General features: G+C 41.9%; 2 protein-coding genes across 2 annotated transcripts in view; one reads left to right on the forward strand and one right to left on the reverse strand.

The window, feature by feature from the left end:
- Positions 1-1070, reverse strand: part of LOC131939559 (uncharacterized) — a 13941-nt gene extending 12871 nt beyond the window's left edge. The window contains exon 1 of the mRNA XM_059297945.1: positions 1021-1070. Within this exon, the coding sequence (XP_059153928.1) occupies positions 1021-1042 (22 nt within the window). The 5' untranslated portion in view covers positions 1043-1070. The remainder of the gene's footprint in view (positions 1-1020) is intronic.
- On the forward strand, positions 387-22595 carry LOC131939557 (glutamine-dependent NAD(+) synthetase). Its single transcript, XM_059297944.1, has 19 exons — positions 387-585; positions 2026-2086; positions 2184-2300; positions 3712-3765; positions 4200-4341; positions 4483-4689; positions 7140-7271; positions 7466-7540; positions 8031-8158; positions 13920-14071; positions 16289-16457; positions 17309-17444; positions 18820-18926; positions 19052-19183; positions 19328-19397; positions 19487-19615; positions 21054-21230; positions 21335-21538; positions 21930-22595. Exons 1-19 carry the CDS (start codon positions 399-401, stop codon positions 22146-22148), a joined length of 2598 nt encoding a protein of 865 aa, XP_059153927.1. The 5' UTR covers positions 387-398; the 3' UTR covers positions 22149-22595.
- Positions 22596-24385: the final 1790 nt, after the last annotated feature.

Genomic DNA, 24385 nt, shown 5'->3' on the forward strand with positions numbered 1-24385 from the left:
CCGATTTGAGGAATAGCGAATGTTCAACACCATAATGTGTGGTGTTACGTAATACCAAATTTTTAAAAAAATGACGTCTATCTAGTTTTGATAAGTCTAACAGTACTAACAGCCTATGCTCATCTAACGGAAAATTGGCAGATGAGTATTTTGATGTCATCATTTAAAAAAAAAAAAAACAGTTACACAGTATGGTGTACCTAATGCTTATTGAGTATTGAAACCTAGACCCTCATAAACTTCAAAACATATAAACGCAACCGGGAGATACTGCAGAGAAATTATACCTAAGCTCAGTTATGTATGTAAATTGAATTTCTACACTAAAAAGCACAGCTATTGAGAATTGAAACCATGTGCGTATGGTTTGAGAATCTCTTTCAAACTTTCCGTGGTGAATGCGTTGTTGCTTGTATCTGGCATGTTTAGTGGCTGACTGTTTCCTGCATGTCCAAAACAGTTTAAATTTGCGACTTGATTTTTTAAAATTTAAAACAAAAATGGGGAGAAAAGTAATCGTTGCTGCATGCTCCCTCAATCAGTGGTCTATGGATTTCTTAGGAAATATGAAAAAAATAATAGAAAGTAAGTAAAGCAAGCGTACTTTGTAACTTTATGAATAATGAAACATTTTCTGATCTCGTGAATGCCCGATAGGTAGCCAATTGGCCTGATTGGACTAAAAATGTGTTGTAATTTTATTTTTGATTTGCGTTTTCTTACAGTTACAAATACCATTATTATAAGTTATTTCACGTTGAGGTTCATTTAAAACAATATACTACATTGAAATGTACAGTTGGCTTTTTTTAGACCGATTAATTTTATTTAAATCAAAATTAGGTGTTTTATGTTTGGGAAAACCCGATTTTACTTTTTTTATCTCCCAAGAATTTTATTCTTTAAAAAATGTACTTTTACATGATCTTTTATCCCAAAACGTTTTAATTTACATGAAACTCATTCAGCCGCTAACTATACTAATTTGTTTAAGCTTTAACAAAACTGCTAAAGATCTACTTAAGAAGAATCTAATTAACATAGATATTGCAATGATTAGAAACAGAACAGTTGTGAGAACTGAGTTGTCTAAATACCAAAAAGTGAAAAAGTGTAGCCTATAGAATCTAGATCTAGAATAAGAATTTACTGAACATCAACCGGGCCAAAATCATTTTAAAAATATGTTTAGGGCCTATTAGGCTAATAATTGAATAATTGTGACATATTCCTACTCCAGTAAATTTTAATAATAATTAATAGGCCTAATTACTAGGCCAAATTGATAGCATACATAATACCTTGCCTTAATTTAATAGTAATTTTTAAAAAAATTAGGCCTATGGCCATGGCTATAGTATATACTATATATACTATAGGTATAGACCAGGGATCTCCAAACTGCGATGTCCTCTCACCCGGCCTGTGGAGATCATTTTGTCCACGAAAAAAACGTGGAAAAATCAAATGCATGCCTGGAAGAAACTGGCCCCCGAACTGAAATTTGATAGTTAATGCGGCCTACTGTTGTTACCATTATTACTGTTGTTACCGTTATTGAATAAATTTACTATTATGGTAGTACAAAATCATTTTTACTGCCTAGGGGGTCATTCATAAATGGATTAAATCATGTCATGCTTTTTTTAAAGACTTAAACCCTCCCTCTCCATCCTCACTAAATTACCAGACCCAACCCCTATAAAAATAATGTAATACTTTAGTCTATGCCCATCCCACTTGAAATTTTAACTTTTAAAACAAAATGTTTTTTCTTAAAATATTAATCAAGCTGGGTACAAGTTAGGTATAGTGATCAGTTTTTATTACAGAGTACGACTTAATTTAAAAAACAACCTTATTTCAAATCTTAAAATAGTCAACGCTGGTCGCTAGTATGAGCAAATGGTTTAATAAGTCAGTAAGATGCCCTTTGCGTTTATGCAGACCCTTTTTTCATATTCTTTTTTAACTGCTTGTCAAACTTATGATTCATGTAAAAAAGTTTTCTCCCTTCTCCTGCAGGTATTCATGAAGCCAAGGCACAGGGTGCACGTTTCCGTGCAGGTCAGGAGCTGGAGATTAGGTAATTCATCCATTTGACAGCCAATTAAAAACAGAAATCCAGTCTTAAATGATTCAAAATTGTAATGCATATTGTTGCTGTGTTTATTCCAATACAGTGGGTACAGTTGCAGTGATCACTTCTTTGAGAGCGACACGTTCTTGCACTCATGGGAGGTGCTGGCACGGATTATTGCTCACCCTGGGTGCCAGGAGATTTTGTGCTGTGTGGGGATGTAAGTTCACTACAAGCTTTTGTGTGGGGATGTAAGTTTACTACGTTTTGTGTGGGATGTAAGTTCACTACAAGCTTTTGTGTGGGGATGTAAGTTTACTACGTTTTGTGTGGGATGTAAGTTCACTACAACCTATTGTGTGGAATGTAAGTTCACTACAACCTTATGTGTGGGGATGTAAGTTCACTACAAGCTTTTGTGTGGGGATGTAAGTTTACTACGTTTTGTGTGGGATGTAAGTTCACTACAACCTATTGTGTGGAATGTAAGTTCACTACAACCTTATGTGTGGGGATGTAAGTTCACTACAACCTTATGTGTGGGATGTAAGTTCACTACAACCTTTTGTGTGGGGATGTAAGTTCACTACAACCTTATGTGTGGGATGTAAGTTCACTACAACCTTATGTGTGGGATGTAAGTTCACTACAACCTTTTGTGTGGGGATGTAAGTTCACTACAACCTTTTGTGTGGGGATGTAAGTTCACTACAACCTTTTGTGTGGGGATGTAAGTTCACTACAACCTATTGTGTGGGGATGTAAGTTCACTACAACCTTTTGTGTGGGATGTAAGTTCACTACAACCTTATGTGTGGGATGTAAGTTCACTACAACCTTTTGTGTGGGGATGTAAGTTCACTACAACCTTTTGTGTGGGGATGTAAGTTCACTACAACCTTTTGTGTGGGGATGTAAGTTCACTACAACCTTTTGTGTGGGGATGTAAGTTCACTACAACCTTTTGTGTGGGGATGTAAGTTCACTACAACCTTTTGTGTGGGGATGTAAGTTCACTACAACCTTTTGTGTGGGGATGTAAGTTCACTACAACCTTATGTGTGGGATGTAAGTTCACTACAACCTTTTGTGTGGGGATGTAAGTTCACTACAAGCTTTTGTGTAGGGATGTAAGTTCACTACAACCTTTTGTGTGGGGATGTAAGTTCACTACAACCTTTTGTGTGGGGATGTAAGTTTACTACGTTTTGTGTGGGATGTAAGTTCACTACAACCTATTGTGTGGGATGTAAGTTCACTACAACCTTTTGTGTGGGGATGTAAGTTCACTACAAGCTTTTGTGTGGAGATGTAAGTTCACTACAAGCTTTTGTGTGGGGATGTAAGTTTACTACATTTTGTGTGGGATGTAAGTTCACTACAACCTATTGTGTGGGATGTAAGTTCACTACAACCTTATGTGTGGGGATGTAAGTTCACTGCAAGCTTTTGTGTGGGGATGTATTCTTACAGCCTTAAGCTTGGGGTTGTAATATAAATATTTTCTGTTTTTGTTTGTTTATTTCAACATTTAGAATGGAACCAAACCAATTTATGCTGTAATAAAACATGATGGAGATTTTTTTTTTGTAAACAAAGTTCAATTTCTGAAATCTTTTGCTTTATTTCAGGCCAGTCATGCATAAAAATGTCTCCTACAATTGTCAGGTGTTTTTCTTAAATAAGTAGGTACTTTTTATTTGCATGTTGAAAACATTTAATAAGTAGGTACTTTTTATTTACATGTTTAATTTTATACCTTTAATAATGAGGTACTTTTTATTTAGGTGTTGAAAACATTTGCAAAATATTAGTTCAATGGTAACAGTAGATTCTAATGTCACTATTTGCTTTATGTGTAAGCAAGTTAAATGTACTTCAGATATTAGTTCAATGGTAACAGTAGATTCTAATGTCACTATTTGCTTTATGTGTAAGCAAGTTAAACCTACTTCAGATATTAGTTCAATGGTAACAGTAGATTCTAATGTCACTATTTGCTTTATGTGTAAGCAAGCTAAACCTACTTCAGATATTTACCTGCAGGAATGTTCCCATTGATGCTTTGGTTTATTACACCTTTTATTTGTAAAGTTTTTTTACCAAAATCTTTTTCCAGGAAAATTCTTCTAATTCGACCCAAGATAATGCTGGCTAATGAGGGCAATTATAGGGAGCCTCGCTGGTTTACTGCCTGGAAAAAGTTGAAAGAAGTTGAGGATCATTACCTGCCTCGTATGATTTATGAGATAACTGGTCAGGTAAAATAACTAGTTGCTGCTTATATGTTGTTGTCTAAATGCAGTACTTAACTTTAAGGTTTTATTATTGTCCCCTACAGCAGGCCTACTTAAATCAGATGCTATTTCATGAACCTGACACAATCTTTCATTTCTTTGCAGAGAACTGTTCCTTTTGGAGATGCTATTATATCAACATATGATACTTGTATTGGGGCAGAAATTTGTGAAGAATTGTGGAATCCCAACTCCCGCCATATTGAGATGGCTTTGGATGGGGTGGAGATTATAGCCAATGGGAGCGCGTCTCACCATGAACTGAGGAAAATGTACATCCGTGTTGATCTGGTCAAGTCAGCTAGCATGAAGGTAAACATTTGCTTCATAAAGTCAATGAGGTCATGTGACAACTATCATATTAAGGTAAACATTTGCTGTATAGAATCAATAAGGTCATGTGACAACTATCATATTAAGGTAAACATTTGCTGTATAGAATCAATAAGGTCATTTGACAGTTATTCAAGATGAGTTACAAATGTGATCATAATATATTAACTCACCTTAAGTAAGGTGTTTTGTGTGTAAAGTTGTCCCTGTGTACAGTACTGTCAGTGATCCCTAATGTATGAGTGATCCTTATATTGAGCCAACTAATGAAGAATTTCCCTACTGTATGAGTGATGTGAGCCAACTAATGAAGAATTTCCCTACTGTATGAGTGATCCAACTAATGAAGAATTTCCCTACTGTATGAGTGAGCCAACTAATGAAGAATTTCCCTACTGTATGAGTGATGTGAGCCAACTAATGAAGAATTTCCCTACTGTATGAGTGATGTGATCCAACTAATGAAGAATTTCCCTACTGTATGAGTGATCCAACTAATGAAGAATTTCCCTACTGTATGAGTGATGTGAGCCAACTAATGAAGAATTTCCCTACTGTATGAGTGATGTGAGCCAACTAATGAAGAATTTCCCTACTGTATGAGTGATCCAACTAATGAAGAATTTCCCTACTGTATGAGTGATGTGAGCCAACTAATGAAGAATTTCCCTACTGTATGAGTGATGTGAGCCAACTAATGAAGAATTTCCCTACTGTATGAGTGATCCAACTAATGAAGAATTTCCCTACTGTATGAGTGATCCAACTAATGAAGAATTTCCCTACTGTTTGAGTGATGTGAGCCAACTAATGAAGAATTTCCCTACTGTATGAGTGATCCAACTAATGAAGAATTTCCCTACTGTATGAGTGATGTGAGCCAACTAATGAAGAATTTCCCTACTGTATGAGTGATCCAACTAATGAAGAATTTCCCTACTGTATGAGTGAGCCAACTAATGAAGAATTTCCCTACTGTATGAGTGATGTGAGCCAACTAATGAAGAATTTCCCTACTGTATGAGTGATCCAACTAATGAAGAATTTCCCTACTGTTTGAGTGATGTGAGCCAACTAATGAAGAATTTCCCTACTGTATGAATGAGCCAACTAATGAAGAATTTCCCTACTGTATGAGTGATGTGAGCCAACTAATGAAAAATTTCCCTACTGTATGAATGAGCCAACTAATGAAGAATTTCCCTACTGTATGAGTGATCCAACTAATGAAGAATTTCCCTACTGTTTGAGTGATGTGAGCCAACTAATGAAGAATTTCCCTACTGTATGAGTGATCCAACTAATGAAGAATTTCCCTACTGTATGAGTGATGTGAGCCAACTAATGAAGAATTTCCCTACTGTATGAGTGATCCAACTAATGAAGAATTTCCCTACTGTATGAGTGAGCCAACTAATGAAGAATTTCCCTACTGTATGAGTGATGTGAGCCAACTAATGAAGAATTTCCCTACTGTATGAGTGATCCAACTAATGAAGAATTTCCCTACTGAATGAGTGATGTGAGCCAACTAATGAAGAATTTCCCTACTGTATGAGTGATGTGAGCCAACTAATGAAGAATTTCCCTACTGTATGAGTGATCCTTATTGTGAGCTAACTAATGAAGAATTTCCCTACTGTATGAGTGATCCAACTAATGAAGAATTTCCCTACTGTTTGAGTGATGTGAGCCAACTAATGAAGAATTTCCCTACTGTATGAGTGATCCAACTAATGAAGAATTTCCCTACTGTATGAGTGATGTGATCCAACTAATGAAGAATTTCCCTACTGTATGAGTGATGTGAGCCAACTAATGAAGAATTTCCCTACTGTATGAGTGATGTGATCCAACTAATGAAGAATTTCCCTACTGTATGAGTGATCCAACTAATGAAGAATTTCCCTACTGTATGAGTGATGTGATCCAACTAATGAAGAATTTCCCTACTGTATGAGTGATGTGAGCCAACTAATGAAGAATTTCCCTACTGTATGAGTGATGTGATCCAACTAATGAAGAATTTCCCTACTGTATGAGTGATCCAACTAATGAAGAATTTCCCTACTGTATGAGTGAGCCAACTAATGAAGAATTTCCCTACTGTATGAGTGATCCAACTAATGAAGAATTTCCCTACCGTTTGAGTGATGTGAGCCAACTAATGAAGAATTTCCCTACTGTATGAGTGATCCAACTAATGAAGAATTTCCCTACTGTATGAGTGATGTGAGCCAACTAATGAAGAATTTCCCTACTGTATGAGTGAGCCAACTAATGAAGAATTTCCCTACTGTATGAGTGATGTGAGCCAACTAATGAAGAATTTCCCTACTGTATGAGTTATGTAAGCCAACTAATGAAGAATTTCCCTACTGTATGAGTGATCCTTATATTGAGCCAACTAATGAAGAATTTCCTGACAGTCTGGAGGTGTGTACATATTCTGTAATGGAGTTGGCTGTGATGGAGAGCGTGTTTACTGGGATGGAGGTTCTATGATAGCTCTCAATGGGGACATTGTTTCCAAAGGACCCCAGTTCTCCTTAGAAGAAGTGGTCAGTTTTAATTTTTCTTGTCATTTTATTATCCGTTAGATATTTAAAGAAAGTTATTTTTTATGTAATTTTATTATCCCTTAGATATTTAAAGAGTTTTTTTCTTGTAATTTTATTATCCCTTAGATATTTAAAGAGTTATTTCCCTTATTATCTAAAAAGTTCTCTCCTCCTATCCTATTATGTTGGATCAGACCGTCGTGACAGCCACTATAGACTTGGAGGATGTGAGGTCCTACAAACACAAGCTTGGCTCCAGGTCAGATCTGGTGAGTTGTGACGCTAGCCGTAGATATTTAAACCATCAGATGTGGTGAGTTGTGACGCTAGCCGTAGATATTTAAACCACACACAAGTCAATGTCATTACAATTAATTCATTTCAGCCATTTAATTCATGTCTAGGTAAACAACTTCATAGTTGTAGATCATGGATTGTATGTGTGAAAGATCATGGATTGTATGTGTGAAAGATCATGGATTGTATGTTTGAAAGATCATGGATTGTATGTGTGAAAGATGGATTGTATGTGTGAAAGATCATGGATTGTATGTGTGAAAGATCATGGACTGTATGTGTGAAAGATCATGGATTGTATGTGTGAAAGATCATGGATTGTATGTGTGAAAGATCATGGACTGTATGTGTGAAAGATCATGGATTGTATGTGTGAAAGATCATGGATTGTATGTTTCAGCATGCATTATATTATAATCAATATTTGATTGTACAGTAGCACCTGTATTGTGTTCTCCGTAGGCTGCCTCGACTAAAGCCTTTCCCCGCATCAATGTGGAGTTTGCCCTGTGTGACGGAGATGATTACAACTTGCTGACTGACTCCAAGCCAATCAATGTCAGGTTTTCTTCTGTTGAGGAGGAAATTAGGTTTGTTGCCCACTTAGGTTTTCTTCTGTTGAGGAGGAACTTAGGTTTGTTGCCCACTTAGGTTTTCTTCTGTTGAGGAGGAAATTAGGTTTGTTGCCCACTTAGGTTTTCTTCTGTTGAGGAGGAAATTAGGTTTGTTGCCCACTTAGGTTTTCTTCTGTTGAGGAGGAAATTAGGTTTGTTGCCCACTTAGGTTTTCTTCTGTTGAGGAGGAAATTAGGTTTGTTGCCCACTTAGGTTTTCTTCTGTTGAGGAGGAAATTAGGTTTGTTGCCCACTTAGGTTTTCTTCTGTTGAGGAGGAAATTAGGTTTGTTGCCCACTTAGGTTTTCTTCTGTTGAGGAGAAAATTAGGTTTGTTGCCCACTTAGGTTTTCTTCTGTTGAGGAGGAAATTAGGTTTGTTGCCCACTTAGGTTTTCTTCTGTTGAGGAGGAAATTAGGTTTGTTGCCCACTTAGGTTCTCTTCTGTTGAGGAGGAAATTAGGTTTGTTGCCCACTTAGGTTTTCTTCTGTTGAGGAGGAAATTAGGTTTGTTGCCCACTTAGGTTCTCTTCTGTTGAGGAGGAAATTAGGTTTGTTGCCCACTTAGGTTTTCTTCTGTTGAGGAGGAAATTAGGTTTGTTGCCCACTTAGGTTTGTTGCCCACTTAGGTTTTCTTCTGTTGAGGAGAAAATTAGGTTTGTTGCCCACTTAGGTTTTCTTCTGTTGAGGAGGAAATTAGGTTTGTTGCCCACTTAGGTTTTCTTCTGTTGAGGAGGAAATTAGGTTTGTTGCCCACTTAGGTTCTCTTCTGTTGAGGAGGAAATTAGGTTTGTTGCCCACTTAGGTTTTCTTCTGTTGAGGAGGAAATTAGGTTTGTTGCCCACTTAGGTTTTCTTCTGTTGAGGAGGAAATTAGGTTTGTTGCCCACTTAGGTTTTCTTCTGTTGAGGAGGAAATTAGGTTTGTTGCCCACTTAGGTTTTCTTCTGTTGAGGAGGAAATTAGGTTTGTTGCCCACTTAGGTTTTCTTCTGTTGAGGAGAAAATTAGGTTTGTTGCCCACTTAGGTTTTCTTCTGTTGAGGAGAAAATTAGGTTTGTTGCCCACTTAGGTTTTCTTCTGTTGAGGAGGAAATTAGGTTTGTTGCCCACTTAGGTTTTCTTCTGTTGAGGAGGAAATTAGGTTTGTTGCCCACTTAGGTTTTCTTCTGTTGAGGAGGAAATTAGGTTTGTTGCCCACTTAGGTTTTCTTCTGTTGAGGAGGAAATTAGGTTTGTTGCCCACTTAGGTTTTCTTCTGTTGAGGAGGAAATTAGGTTTGTTGCCCACTTAGGTTTTCTTCTGTTGAGGAGAAAATTAGGTTTGTTGCTCACTTAGGTTTTCTTCTGTTGAGGAGGAAATTAGGTTTGTTGCCCACTCAGGTTTTCTTCTGTTGAGGAGGAAATTAGGTTTGTTGCCCACTTAGGTTTTCTTCTGTTGAGGAGGAAATTAGGTTTGTTGCCCACTTAGGTTTTCTTCTGTTGAGGAGGAACTTAGGTTTGTTGCCCACTTAGGTTTTCTTCTGTTGAGGAGGAAATTAGGTTTGTTGCCCACTTAGGTTTTCTTCTGTTGAGGAGGAAATTAGGTTTGTTGCCCACTTAGGTTTTCTTCTGTTGAGGAGGAAATTAGGTTTGTTGCCCACTTAGGTTTTCTTCTGTTGAGGAGGAAATTAGGTTTGTTGCCCACTTAGGTTTTCTTCTGTTGAGGAGGAAATTAGGTTTGTTGCCCACTTAGGTTTTCTTCTGTTGAGGAGGAAATTAGGTTTGTTGCCCACTTAGGTTTTCTTCTGTTGAGGAGAAAATTAGGTTTGTTGCCCACTTAGGTTTTCTTCTGTTGAGGAGGAAATTAGGTTTGTTGCCCACTTAGGTTTTCTTCTGTTGAGGAGGAAATTAGGTTTGTTGCCCACTTAGGTTCTCTTCTGTTGAGGAGGAAATTAGGTTTGTTGCCCACTTAGGTTTTCTTCTGTTGAGGAGGAAATTAGGTTTGTTGCCCACTTAGGTTCTCTTCTGTTGAGGAGGAAATTAGGTTTGTTGCCCACTTAGGTTTTCTTCTGTTGAGGAGGAAATTAGGTTTGTTGCCCACTTAGGTTTGTTGCCCACTTAGGTTTTCTTCTGTTGAGGAGAAAATTAGGTTTGTTGCCCACTTAGGTTTTCTTCTGTTGAGGAGGAAATTAGGTTTGTTGCCCACTTAGGTTTTCTTCTGTTGAGGAGGAAATTAGGTTTGTTGCCCACTTAGGTTCTCTTCTGTTGAGGAGGAAATTAGGTTTGTTGCCCACTTAGGTTTTCTTCTGTTGAGGAGGAAATTAGGTTTGTTGCCCACTTAGGTTTTCTTCTGTTGAGGAGGAAATTAGGTTTGTTGCCCACTTAGGTTTTCTTCTGTTGAGGAGGAAATTAGGTTTGTTGCCCACTTAGGTTTTCTTCTGTTGAGGAGGAAATTAGGTTTGTTGCCCACTTAGGTTTTCTTCTGTTGAGGAGAAAATTAGGTTTGTTGCCCACTTAGGTTTTCTTCTGTTGAGGAGAAAATTAGGTTTGTTGCCCACTTAGGTTTTCTTCTGTTGAGGAGGAAATTAGGTTTGTTGCCCACTTAGGTTTTCTTCTGTTGAGGAGGAAATTAGGTTTGTTGCCCACTTAGGTTTTCTTCTGTTGAGGAGGAAATTAGGTTTGTTGCCCACTTAGGTTTTCTTCTGTTGAGGAGGAAATTAGGTTTGTTGCCCACTTAGGTTTTCTTCTGTTGAGGAGGAAATTAGGTTTGTTGCCCACTTAGGTTTGTTGCCCACTTAGGTTTTCTTCTGTTGAGGAGGAAATTAGGTTTGTTGCCCACTTAGGTTTTCTTCTGTTGAGGAGGAAATTAGGTTTGTTGCCCACTTAGGTTTTCTTCTGTTGAGGAGGAAATTAGGTTTGTTGCCCACTTAGGTTTTCTTCTGTTGAGGAGAAAATTAGGTTTGTTGCCCACTTAGGTTTTCTTCTGTTGAGGAGGAAATTAGGTTTGTTGCCCACTTAGGTTCTCTTCTGTTGAGGAGGAAATTAGGTTTGTTGCCCACTTAGGTTTTCTTCTGTTGAGGAGGAAATTAGGTTTGTTGCCCACTTAGGTTTTCTTCTGTTGAGGAGAAAATTAGGTTTGTTGCCCACTTAGGTTTTCTTCTGTTGAGGAGGAAATTAGGTTTGTTGCCCACTTAGGTTTTCTTCTGTTGAGGAGGAAATTAGGTTTGTTGCCCACTTAGGTTTTCTTCTGTTGAGGAGAAAATTAGGTTTGTTGCCCACTTAGGTTTTCTTCTGTTGAGGAGGAAATTAGGTTTGTTGCCCACTTAGGTTTTCTTCTGTTGAGGAGAAAATTAGGTTTGTTGCCCACTTAGGTTTTCTTCTGTTGAGGAGAAAATTAGGTTTGTTGCCCACTTAGGTTTTCTTCTGTTGAGGAGGAAATTAGGTTTGTTGCCCACTTAGGTTTTCTTCTGTTGAGGAGAAAATTAGGTTTGTTGCCCACTTAGGTTTTCTTCTGTTGAGGAGAAAATTAGGTTTGTTGCCCACTTAGGTTTTCTTCTGTTGAGGAGGAAATTAGGTTTGTTGCCCACTTAGGTTTTCTTCTGTTGAGGAGGAAATTAGGTTTGTTGCCCACTTAGGTTTTCTTCTGTTGAGGAGGAAATTAGGTTTGTTGCCCACTTAGGTTTTCTTCTGTTGAGGAGGAAATTAGGTTTGTTGCCCACTTAGGTTTTCTTCTGTTGAGGAGAAAATTAGGTTTGTTGCCCACTTAGGTTTTCTTCTGTTGAGGAGAAAATTAGGTTTGTTGCCCACTTAGATTTTCTTCTGTTGAGGAGAAAATTAGGTTTGTTGCCCACTTAGGTTTTCTTCTGTTGAGGAGGAAATTAGGTTTGTTGCCCACTTAGGTTTTCTTCTGTTGAGGAGGAAATTAGGTTTGTTGCCCACTTAGGTTTTCTTCTGTTGAGGAGGAAATTAGGTTTGTTGCCCACTTAGGTTTGTTGCCCACTTAGGTTTTCTTCTGTTGAGGAGGAAATTAGGTTTGTTGCCCACTTAGGTTTTCTTCTGTTGAGGAGGAAATTAGGTTTGTTGCCCACTTAGGTTCTCTTCTGTTGAGGAGGAAATTAGGTTTGTTGCCCACTTAGGTTTTCTTCTGTTGAGGAGGAAATTAGGTTTGTTGCCCACTTAGGTTTTCTTCTGTTGAGGAGGAAATTAGGTTTGTTGCCCACTTAGGTTTGTTGCCCACTTAGGTTTTCTTCTGTTGAGGAGGAAATTAGGTTTGTTGCCCACTTAGGTTTTCTTCTGTTGAGGAGGAAATTAGGTTTGTTGCCCACTTAGGTTTTCTTCTGTTGAGGAGGAAATTAGGTTTGTTGCCCACTTAGGTTCTCTTCTGTTGAGGAGGAAATTAGGTTTGTTGCCCACTTAGGTTTTCTTCTGTTGAGGAGGAAATTAGGTTTGTTGCCCACTTAGGTTTTCTTCTGTTGAGGAGGAAATTAGGTTTGTTGCCCACTTAGGTTTTCTTCTGTTGAGGAGAAAATTAGGTTTGTTGCCCACTTAGATTTTCTTCTGTTGAGGAGGAAATTAGGTTTGTTGCCCACTTAGGTTTTCTTCTGTTGAGGAGAAAATTAGGTTTGTTGCCCACTTAGATTTTCTTCTGTTGAGGAGAAAATTAGGTTTGTTGCCCACTTAGGTTTTCTTCTGTTGAGGAGGAAATTAGGTTTGTTGCCCACTTAGGTTTTCTTCTGTTGAGGAGGAAATTAGGTTTGTTGCCCACTTAGGTTTTCTTCTGTTGAGGAGAAAATTAGGTTTGTTGCCCACTTAGGTTTTCTTCTGTTGAGGAAATTAGGTTTGTTGCCCACTTAGGTTTTCTTCTGTTGAGGAGGAAATTAGGTTTGTTGCCCACTTAGGTTTTCTTCTGTTGAGGAGGAAATTAGGTTTGTTGCCCACTTAGGTTTTCTTCTGTTGAGGAGGAAATTAGGTTTGTTGCCCACTTAGGTTTTCTTCTGTCTGGTGTGTGGTGGGGACAGGGCTTGTCAGCAGATGAATGAGTGGAATTATTCTAATTCATTTCAGAAATTTTATTAATTAATAAATTTAAATTAAGTTCTAATGGTTAGTTATAAATAAAGCATGAACATTTTTCTCATGTATGATGAGCTCAAAAGGTTGTTATTTTAAGGGTTTTCTAATTACTAGAATCTTTTTAGTTTTTCTGAAATTTTAAAATTGAAAAATACTTGTAATATTTATATTTAAAATTAATTAGAATGATAAGAATAATTCCAATCATTCTTCTGCTGATCCCCCCCCCCCCCCCCCACACCACATAATTTGAATACTAGCTCATCCACAGACCACCTAGAGCAACCCACAACAAGACAAACTCACACTCTCTCCAACAGACAAACCTATCAACAGACAAACCTATCAACAGACAAACCTATCAACAGACAAACCAATCAACAGACAAACCTATCAACAGACAAACCAATCAACAGACAAACCAATCAACAGACAAACCTATCAACAGACAAACCTATCAACAAATATATCAACAGACAAACCTATCAACAGACAAACCAATCAACAGACAAACCTATCAACAGACAAACCTATCAACAAATATATCAACAGACAAACCTATCAACAGACAAACCTATCAACAGACAAACCTATCAACAAACAAACCTATCAACAGACAAACCTACTACAAAAGTGAGAGTGTGACTAAAGAAAATGTCTAATGACCAGAGCATGCTCATGTGTATTGCAGGTATGGTCCAGCTTGTTGGCTCTGGGATTATTTGAGACGCAGTGGTCAAGGGGGCTACTTTCTGCCACTGAGTGGGGGCGTGGACAGCTCCAGCACCGCCTGCATCGTGGCGTCCATGTGCCATTTGGTTTGTGAGGCTGTGGAAAGTGGAAGTAAGTCACGTTGGTCTTGTCTGTGTTAGATGTGTTAGACGTGTGCTGTCTGTGTTAGATGTGTGCTGTCTGTGTTAGATGTGTGCTGTCTGTGTTAGATGTGTGCTGTCTGTGTTAGATGTGTGCTGTCTGTGTTAGATGTGTGCTGTCTGTGTTAGATGTGTGCTGTCTGTTTTAGATGTGTGCTGTCTGTGTTAGATGTGTGCTGTCTGTGTTAGATGTGTGCTGTCTGTGTTAGATGTGTGCTGTCTGTGTACTGTCTGTGTTAGATGTGTGCTGTCTGTGTTAGATGTGTGCTGTGTTAGATGTGTGCTGTCTGTGTTAGATGTGTGCTGTCTGTGTTAGATGTGTGCTGTCTGTGTTAGATGTGTGCTGTCTGTGTTAGATGTGTGCTGTGTTAGATGTGTGCTGTGTTAGATGTGTGCTGTCTGTGTTAGATGTGTGCTGTCTGTGTTAGATGTGTGCTGTGTTAGATGTGTGCTGTGTTAGATGTGTGCTGTCTGTGTTAGATGTGTGCTGTCTGTGTTAGATGTGTGCTGTCTTTGTTAGATGTGTGCTGTCTGTGTTAGATGTGTGCTGTCTGTGTTAGATGTGTGCTGTGTTAGATGTGTGCTGTCTGTGTTAGATGTGTGCTGTCTGTGTTAGATGTGTGCTGTCTGTGTTAGATGTGTGCTGTCTGTGTTAGATGTGTGCTGTCTGTGTTAGATGTGTGCTGTCTGTGTTAGATGTGTGCTGTCTGTGTTAGATGTGTGCTGTCTGTGTTAGATGTGTGCTGTCTGTGTTAGATGTGTGCTGTCTGTGTTAGATGTGTGCTGTCTGTGTTAGATGTGTGCTGTGTTAGATGTGTGCTGTCTGTGTTAGATGTGTGCTGTCTGTGTTAGATGTGTGCTGTGTTAGATGTGTGCTGTCTGTGTACTGTCTGTGTTAGATGTGTGCTGTCTGTGTTAGATGTGTGCTGTCTGTGTTAGATGTGTGCTGTATGTGTTAGATGTGTGCTGTCTGTGTTACATGTGTGCTGTCTGTGTTAGATGTGTGCTGTCTGTGTTAGATGTGTGCTGTCTGTGTTAGATGTGTGCTGTCTGTGTTAGATGTGTGCTGTCTGTGTTAGATGTGTGCTGTCTGTGTTAGATGTGTGCTGTCTGTGTTAGATGTGTGCTGTCTGTGTTAGATGTGTGCTGTCTGTGTTAGATGTGTGCTGTCTGTGTACTGTCTGTGTTAGATGTGTGCTGTCTGTGTTAGATGTGTGCTGTCTGTGTTAGATGTGTGCTGTCTGTGTTAGATGTGTGCTGTCTGTGTTAGATGTGTGCTGTATGTGTTAGATGTGTGCTGTATGTGTTAGATGTGTGCTGTCTGTGTTAGATGTGTGCTGTCTGTGTTAGATGTGTGCTGTCTGTGTTAGATGTGTGCTGTCTGTGTTAGATGTGTGCTGTCTGTGTTAGATGTGTGCTGTCTGTGTTAGATGTGTGCTGTCTGTGTTAGATGTGTGCTGTCTGTGTTAGATGTGTGCTGTCTGTGTTAGATGTGTGCTGTCTGTGTTAGATGTGTGCTGTCTGTGTTAGATGTGTGCTGTCTGTGTACTGTCTGTGTTAGATGTGTGCTGTCTGTGTTAGATGTGTGCTGTCTTTGTTAGATGTGTGCTGTCTGTGTTAGATGTGTGCTGTCTGTGTTAGATGTGTGCTGTCTGTGTTAGATGTGTGCTGTCTGTGTTAGATGTGTGCTGTCTGTGTTAGATGTGTGCTGTCTGTGTTAGATGTGTGCTGTCTGTGTTAGATGTGTGCTGTCTGTGTTAGATGTGTGCTGTCTGTGTTAGATGTATGCTGTCTGTGTTAGATGTGTGCTGTCTGTGTTAGATGTGTGCTGTCTGTGTTAGATGTGTGCTGTATGTGTTATATGTGTGCTGTATGTGTGCTGTCTGTGTTAGATGTGTGCTGTCTGTGTTAGATGTGTGCTGTGTTAGATGTGTGCTGTGTTAGACGTGTGCTGTCTGTGTTAGATGTGTGCTGTCTGTGTTAGATGTGTGCTGTGTTAGACGTGTGCTGTCTGTGTTAGATGTGTGCTGTGTTAGATGTGTGCTGTCTGTGTTAGATGTGTGCTGTCTGTGTTAGATGTGTGCTGTCTGTGTTAGATGTGTGCTGTCTGTGTTAGATGTGTGCTGTCTGTGTTAGATGTGTGCTGTCTATGTTAGACGTGTACAATCTTATAAACTGCCTACCCCAGACAAATCAGTGGTGTGTGACATCCAAAGAATAACCGGACAGTCGGACTACATCCCATCTGACCCGCGTGAGCTGGCCCAGCGACTCTTCATGACCTGCTACATGAGCACCACCAACAGCTCAGCTGAAACCAAATCCTACGCAGCTGAGTTGGCTGAACAGATTGGAAGGTGGGATGTGTCTGGGCTCTCTCTCTGGGCTCTCTGTCTTGGCTCTGGACTCCTTCTTGGCTCTCTGTCTTGGCTCTCTGTCTTGGTTCTCTCTATGGGCTCTCTGTCTTGGCTCTGGACTCTCCTTCTCGGCTCTCCTTCTTGGCTCTCTGTCTTGGCTCTCTCTCTGGGCTCTCTCTCTGGGCTATCTGTCTTGGCTCTCTCTCTGGGCTATCTGTCTTGGCTCTCTCTCTGGGCTATCTGTCTTGGCTCTCTCTCTGGGCTATCTGTCTTGGCTCTCTCTCTGGGCTATCTGTCTTGGCTCTCTCTCTGGGCTATCTGTCTTGGCTCTCCATCTTGTTTCTCTGTCTTGGATCTCTCTCTCTGGGCTCTCTCTCTGGGCTCTCTGTCTGGGCTCTCTGTCTGGGCTCTCTGTCTTGGCTCTCTCTGTCTGGGCTCTCTGTCTTGGCTCTCTCTCTGGGCTCTCTGTCTTGGCTCTCCATCTTGTTTCTCTGTCTTGGATCTCTCTGGGCTCTCTCCAGGCTCTCTGTCTTGGCTCTCTCTCTGGGCTCTCTGTCTTGGCTCTCTCTCTCTGGGCTATCTGTCTTGGCTCTCCATCTTGTTTCTCTGTCTTGGATCTCTCTCTCTGGGCTCTCTCCAGGCTCTCTGTCTTGGCTCTCTCTCTGGGCTCTCTTTCTTGGCTCTCTCTCTCTGGGCTATCAGTCTTGGCTCTCCATCTTGTTTCTCTGTCTTGGATCTCTCTCTCTGGGCTCTCTGTCTTGGCTCTCTCTCCGGGCTCTCTGTCTTGACTCTCTGTCTTGTTTCTCTGTCTTGGCTCCATCAGTCCATCTAATATAAAGTTTCTGTTTCAGCTACCACATGGGCATCTCTGTGGACTTGGCTGTTGAATCTTTGCTCAAGATTTTCCAGCTGGCTTTTTCTGTGGTACCCAGGTTCAAGGCCCACGGAGGAAGTCTCAGAGAAAATCTGGCCATGCAAAATGTCCAGGTACACTCAGAAACACAACCCCTAACTTATTTATCAATGGCTAACTTTTCTGTCACACAATTGTCATTATTCTAATATCATAATTTACTAGCTCTTATATAACTTAGTTTTTGTAACTCAACCTCTAAACCACCACCCACCCCTGGGTCCAGCCACCACCCACCCCTGGGTCCAGCCACCACCCACCCCTGGGTCCATCCACCCTTGGGTCCAGCCACCACCCACACCTGGGTCCAGCCACCCCTGGGTCCAGCCACCACCCACCCCTGGGTCCAGCCACCACCCACCCCTGGGTCCAGCCACCCCTGGGTCCAGCCACCCCTGGGTCCAGCCACCACCCACCCCTGGGTCCAGCCACCCCTGGGTCCAGCCACCACCCACCCCTGGGTCCAGCCACCCCTGGGTCCAGCCACCACCCACCCCTGGGTCCAGCCACCCCTGGGTCCAGCCACCACCCACCCCTGGGTCCAGCCACCACCCACCCCTGGGTCCAGCCACCCCTGGGTCCAGCCACCACCCACCCCTGGGTCCAGCCACCCCTGGGTCCAGCCACCACCCACCCCTGGGTTCAGCCACCACCCTGGGTCCAGCCACCACCCACCCCTGGGTCCAGCCACCACCCACCCCTGGGTCCAGCCACCACCCACCCCTGGGTCCAACCACCACCCACCCCTGGGTCCAGCCACCACCCACCCTGGGTCCAGCCACCACCCACCCCTGAGTCCAGCCACCACCCACCCCTGGGTCCAGCCACCACCCACCCCTGGGTCCAGCCACCACCCACCCCTGGGTCCAACCACCACCCACCCCTGGGTCCAGCCACCACCCTGGGTCCAACCACCACCCACCCCTGGGTCCAGCCACCACCCACCCTGGGTCCAGCCACCACCCACCCCTGAGTCCAGCCACCACCCACCCCTGGGTCCAGCCACCACCCACCCCTGGGTCCAGCCACCACCCACCCCTGGGTCCAGCCACCACCCACCCCTGGGTCCAACCACCACCCACCCCTGGGTCCAGCCACCACCCTGGGTCCAGCCACCACCCACCCCTGGGTCCAACCACCAGCCACCCCTGGGTCCAGCCACCACCCACCCCTGGGTCCAAACACCACCCACCCCTGGGTCCACTCACCACCCACCCCTTGGTCCACTCACCACCCACCCCTTGGTCCAGCCACCCCTGGGTCCAGCTACCACCCATCCCTGAGTCCAGCTACCACCCATCCCTGAGTCCAGCCACCACCCATCCCTGAGTCCAGCCACCACCCACCCCTGGGTCCAGCCACCACCCACCCCTGGGTCCAGCCACCACCCACCCCTGGGTCCAGCCACCAGCCACCCCTCAATGTTTGACCAAACTTGTCTCCCTACAGGCGAGGGTGAGGATGGTGGTGTCCTACCTGTTTGCCCAGCTCAGCCTGTGGGCCCGAGGCAAGCCTGGGGGACTGCTGGTCCTGGGCTCATCTAATGTAGATGAGAGGTAAGGCCACAGCTACATCCATCTTAGTGACTCAAACAAGGTTTCAAGTGTTAACCTTTTAAATGCTGGTATCCTCCAGCATTAAACTTTTAACCCTATAAATGCCAGCATTTGTTCATCTGCAGCTTGCGAGGCTACATGACAAAGTACGACTGCTCCAGTGCTGACATTAACCCTATCGGGGGGATATCAAAAACTGACCTGCGTAGATTTATCCAGTACTGTGTGAAAGCCTTCAAGTTCTCTTCTCTAGAGAAGTAAGCTGAAATCTGTTAGAGTCTGCCTTTGTCTTAGCTTTAGTATAACAGTACCAGACATTAAGTAATAATTTCCTAAAAAAAATTGAGTCATCAAACAATGTTGACTGCTGTAATTAATCATCCCCATGACTATTGTTCTAGAATCAACAGTGCCCCACCTACAGCGGAGTTAGAACCCCTGGAGGATGGAAGGCTTGCTCAGACTGATGAGGTTTGTGTCTAGTGGAGTTTGTTGTTGTATGTCAGCAGATTTATTTTGTTACTGTCCATAGAATTATCTAACATTGAATATGTTAACAGGAAGACATGGGGATGACGTATGATGAGCTGTCAGTGTATGGAAAACTACGTAAACAAAACTGTTGTGGGCCATACAGTATGTTCTGCAAACTTCTCCACATTAGTAGCCAGCAGTGTCCACCTGAACAGGTAGGTCATAGTGGCCAGTGTGAACAGGTAGGTCATAGTGGCCAGTGTGAACAGGTAGGTCATAGTGGCCAGTGTGAACAGGTAGGTCATAGTGGCCAGTGTGAACAGGTAGGTCATAGTGGCCAGTGTGAACAGGTAGGTCATAGTGGCCAGTGTGAACAGGTAGGTCATAGTGGCCAGTGTGAACAGGTAGGTCATAGTGGCCAGTGTGAACAGGTAGGTCATAGTGGCCAGTGTGAACAGGTAGGTCATAGTGGCCAGTGTGAACAGGTAGGTCATAGTGGCCAGTGTGAACAGGTAGGTCATAATGGCCAGTGTGAACAGGTAGGTCATAGTGGCCAGTGTGAACAGGTAGGTCATAGTGGCCAGTGTGAACAGGTAGGTCATAGTGGCCAGTGTGAACAGGTAGGTCATAGTGGCCAGTGTGAACAGGTAGGTCATAGTGGCCAGTGTGAACAGGTAGGTCATAGTGGCCAGTGTGAACAGGTAGGTCATAGTGGCCAGTGTGAACAGGTAGGTCATAGTGGCCAGTGTGAACAGGTAGGTCATAGTGGCCAGTGTGAACAGGTAGGTCATAGTGGCCAGTGTGAACAGGTAGGTCATAGTGGCCAGTGTGAACAGGTAGGTCATAATGGCCAGTGTGAACAGGTAGGTCATAGTGGCCAGTGTGAACAGGTAGGTCATAGTGGCCAGTGTGAACAGGTAGGTCATAGTGGCCAGTGTGAACAGGTAGGTCATAGTGGCCAGTGTGAACAGGTAGGTCATAGTGGCCAGTGTGAACAGGTAGGTCATAGTGGCCAGTGTGAACAGGTAGGTCATAGTGGCCAGTGTGAACAGGTAGGTCATAGTGGCCAGTGTGAACAGGTAGGTCATAGTGGCCAGTGTGAACAGGTAGGTCATAATGGCCAGTGTGAACAGGTAGGTCATAGTGGCCAGTGTGAACAGGTAGGTCATAGTGGCCAGTGTGAACAGGTAGGTCATAGTGGCCAGTGTGAACAGGTAGGTCATAGTGGCCAGTGTGAACAGGTAGGTCATAGTGGCCAGTGTGAACAGGTAGGTCATAATGGCCAGTGTGAACAGGTAGGTCATAATGGCCAGTGTGAACAGGTAGGTCATAGTGGCCAGTGTGAACAGGTAGGTCATAGTGGCCAGTGGGAACAGGTAGGTCATAGTGGCCAATCTCCCATTGATTAGGTCATAGTGGCCAGTGTGAACAGGTAGGTCATAGTGGCCAATCTCCCATTGATTAGGTCATAGTGGCCAGTGTGAACAGGTAGGTCATAGTGGCCAGTGTGAACAGGTAGGTCATAGTGGCCAGTGTGAACAGGTAGGTCATAGTGGCCAATCTCCCATTGATTAGGTCATAGTATCCTGCTGTAGGTACTTTGTGAAAGGTGTGAATGAGTTCTTTGACCAATATTTACAATTTTTGTTACAGATAGCGGACAAAGTGAAACATTTTTTTAGGTCGTATGCAGTCAACCGGCACAAGATGACTGTCCTAACACCGTCCTACCACTGCGAGTCCTACAGTCCTGATGACAACAGGTTTGACCAGCGACAGTTCCTGTACAACGCCAAGTGGCTGTGGCAGTTTGCTCGCATTGATGCTGAGGTTGGTCTTACTTAATTAGATCTGTCAGTCAGTGATGTTCAGTGGTGTCATGATATAGTGAATCAGTGATGTCCAGTAAAGCCATTAATGACTGACTTGTCCAGGTCCAGAAAGCCAACAGCTCCATACAGAGAATAGAACAAGCCAGTGGCAAAAGAACTTCAGACATGCCGGGCTATGCTAACTCTCCGTCCCCGCAAGTCATCAACAGTCTGGGCAGCTTAACAAGGCAGGGCTTGGGGAGTCAGGGAGGTGTGCAGGTTGCTTCACCTGGCATGGACTGGACTGGTCCCAGCAGGTTTGCTAAAGTGAGCTGACTTTTTTTTTACAAATGGACTAGTCTAATATAGGTCCCCTACTTATTGGTACTAGAGAAATGAAGCATATTTTGTAATGTATGTCTCAATTCTACCTTACTGAGATGTGTACTAGTGCCACTACTGTACTGAGATGTGTACTAGTGCCACTACTGTACCGAGATGTGTACTAGCGCCACTACTGTACTGAGATGTGTACTAGTGCCACTACTGTACTGAGATGTGTACTAGTGCCACTACTGTACCGAGATGTGTACTAGTGCCACTACTGTACCGAGATGTGTACTAGTGCCACTACTGTACTGAGATGTGTACTAGTGCCACTACTGTACTGAGATGTGTTGTACTACTGCCACTACTGTACTGAGTATTTCTGTCTCAGATCAAGGAAGAGATCCCCAGCTACCAGCAGCCCTCATCAAGCCCCAGACTCCAGTACTCTGTTGTTATACGTGACCCACACAAGCGCACCACCACAGACTCTGCGTCAGGGGGCAGTCCAGTGGACACAGAGGATAAACGTCCTCGCTACCAGACTTTCCCCAGCGGAGGAAAAAATCTGAAAGTGGAATCTCAGTCAGCATCTCAGGCCTCGTGGTAGCCAGCAGCAAATAGTCAGCTCAACACTGCCAGCCCAGTCAAGTTTTGGTGGAAGACAAGTTTTGGTCTCCAGGCTAAAGCTGGTCTCAAATATATACAAGTATTTTTAGTGTAACAAGTGATCCAGAGCAACTAAAAGACAATCTATCTCATGCAAGTTTGTTGGCTGGATTAGAAATGGAACAGGTATTTCTTATTAGAATGTCAAGACAATGTTGTTGGGTAATGTACAGGCCCAGAGTCAGACTGACATTGTATAGCCACACACATACCAATATGTCAGTTGTTTGACTGCTGACCACAACTCACTCTATTAGATTAAGCCATACATCAGTTGAAAACTTTGGTTTGTCAACACAATTTGTTCTACCCAAGGCTTCATTGAATTTTGTTCAATGGAAGTTTTTTTTTATTTTCAGAATCAAAACAAAATTTTTAGTGTGGTTATATAAAAACTAGCTGCATCCCGTGCTCCGCCACGGTAAATCTTTTTAAAATATACCAACTTTGGAACAGAACAAAACAAACAAAAACACAACACAAACACAAACAAAACACAACCACATCACAACCACATTACAACCACAACACAATCACAACACAACCACAACACAACCACAAAACAACCACAACACAACCACAACACAACACAACCACAACACACGGTAAATCTTTTTTAAATGTACCAAGTTGGGAACAGAACAAAACTAAATACAACACAAACGAACGCAAAGAAAAAACACAAACGAAAAAACAAACACAACACTCAACATAAACTCAATTTAAATGTAATCATAAAGGCATATTGCTCACAGTCTATCCCGTAGCGCCAAATCACGCCCTTTCCGAGCGCCGGCGGAAAATTTCGATTTACACCCTCCCACCTCCCTCAAACTTTCGATTTCCACCCTCCCCCCCCCCCTCTTGCTACGCCTCTGTTATAAAACCCCTAGCTTTTCCGCAAATAAATTAAAGGCAGTATTTAGAATATCCGTGTTTTACCGACCATATTGCACTTTATAAATTCATTTATAAATTATATTATTCCAACAATTATTCCGTCTTGCAGATTTTGCATTCACATTTTTAGCGTGAGTTCAATTTATCTTTGAATTACCTCCATTGGCAAAATTACTAAGCAGTTTAATTAGATTTTTCTACCGTACTGTTATTATGTTATTAATATGTATCCACTCTTTCTGGGAATATTAACGAAAACGATATTTGACATTGATCCTTTTAATATGTTTTAGCAATGTGCGTGTATTTAATATTCTCTTTACGTTATGCAAAATTGTACAAACAGTGGAAATTATAAAATAGCTCTATGCCGTTATATAAACAAACCCTACTCAATAACTTATAATAAGACACTGCGGTGCACTGAAAAGCACAGCATGGTGCGTAGTTTACTTTTATAGTCCCAAAATCTATAGCGATGACGGACGGAAGGACAGACACAGCCCGCTTATATTATAGATATCTATGAATGCTTATAGGACTTTAGGTACCTAGAGGACACTAAGCTATGTTAGCTATCCCAGAGGACATATAGCTACCATGTGAGCTATCCTAGAGGACATTTAACTACTAGCCATACTAGAGGACTACCATTTGTAGCACACTTCATTTATTTATATTTAACTGTTTAAACCTCACAACATTGTATGTAATTGCCCAAAACATTAAATCAGAGTAAAACCAATGTGTAAATAAAACAAGTTAGTGGATGGAGTATGTACATGGTGACAGAATTATCTACTTCAAACTTGTAGATACTTGACTGACAAACATAATTCATTTCTTGGATTACACCTGCACTTTGTGTATTTTTTCTTGATGCCATAATTATCATTATTTTCTTGCTACTTTATAAGACAGATGACCTTTGTACCAGTCCACATACCATTAGATTGTTTTGAGAACCATTACTTTATTTGATGTTTCCCATTTTTAAAAAGTACATGTATAGTAAGTACAATTCTCTTTTAAAGAAACATTTTCAATATTGTATGCTTTTTTTTACACTCTTGCGTTATTTTAAAAAGGGCATTTTATTGGCTATAATCAGTGTACTCATCACTTGTACAATGTTGCCATTCTATCATTGCTTTATGTTTTACAATTGCGTCATCTTTTAAATCTCAACTCCCAGAGTGTCTCAGTAAAACCAAATGTGTGAAAGTTTGTAGAACCAGAGTGAAAAACATTTTTTTTTGTCAAACACAACTCATCTTC

This window comes from Physella acuta, unplaced genomic scaffold (genome assembly GCF_028476545.2).
Source record: "Physella acuta isolate Inbredline_101_S28 unplaced genomic scaffold, ASM2847654v3 ptg000283l, whole genome shotgun sequence".
NCBI classification, from domain to species: Eukaryota; Metazoa; Mollusca; class Gastropoda; family Physidae; genus Physella; species Physella acuta.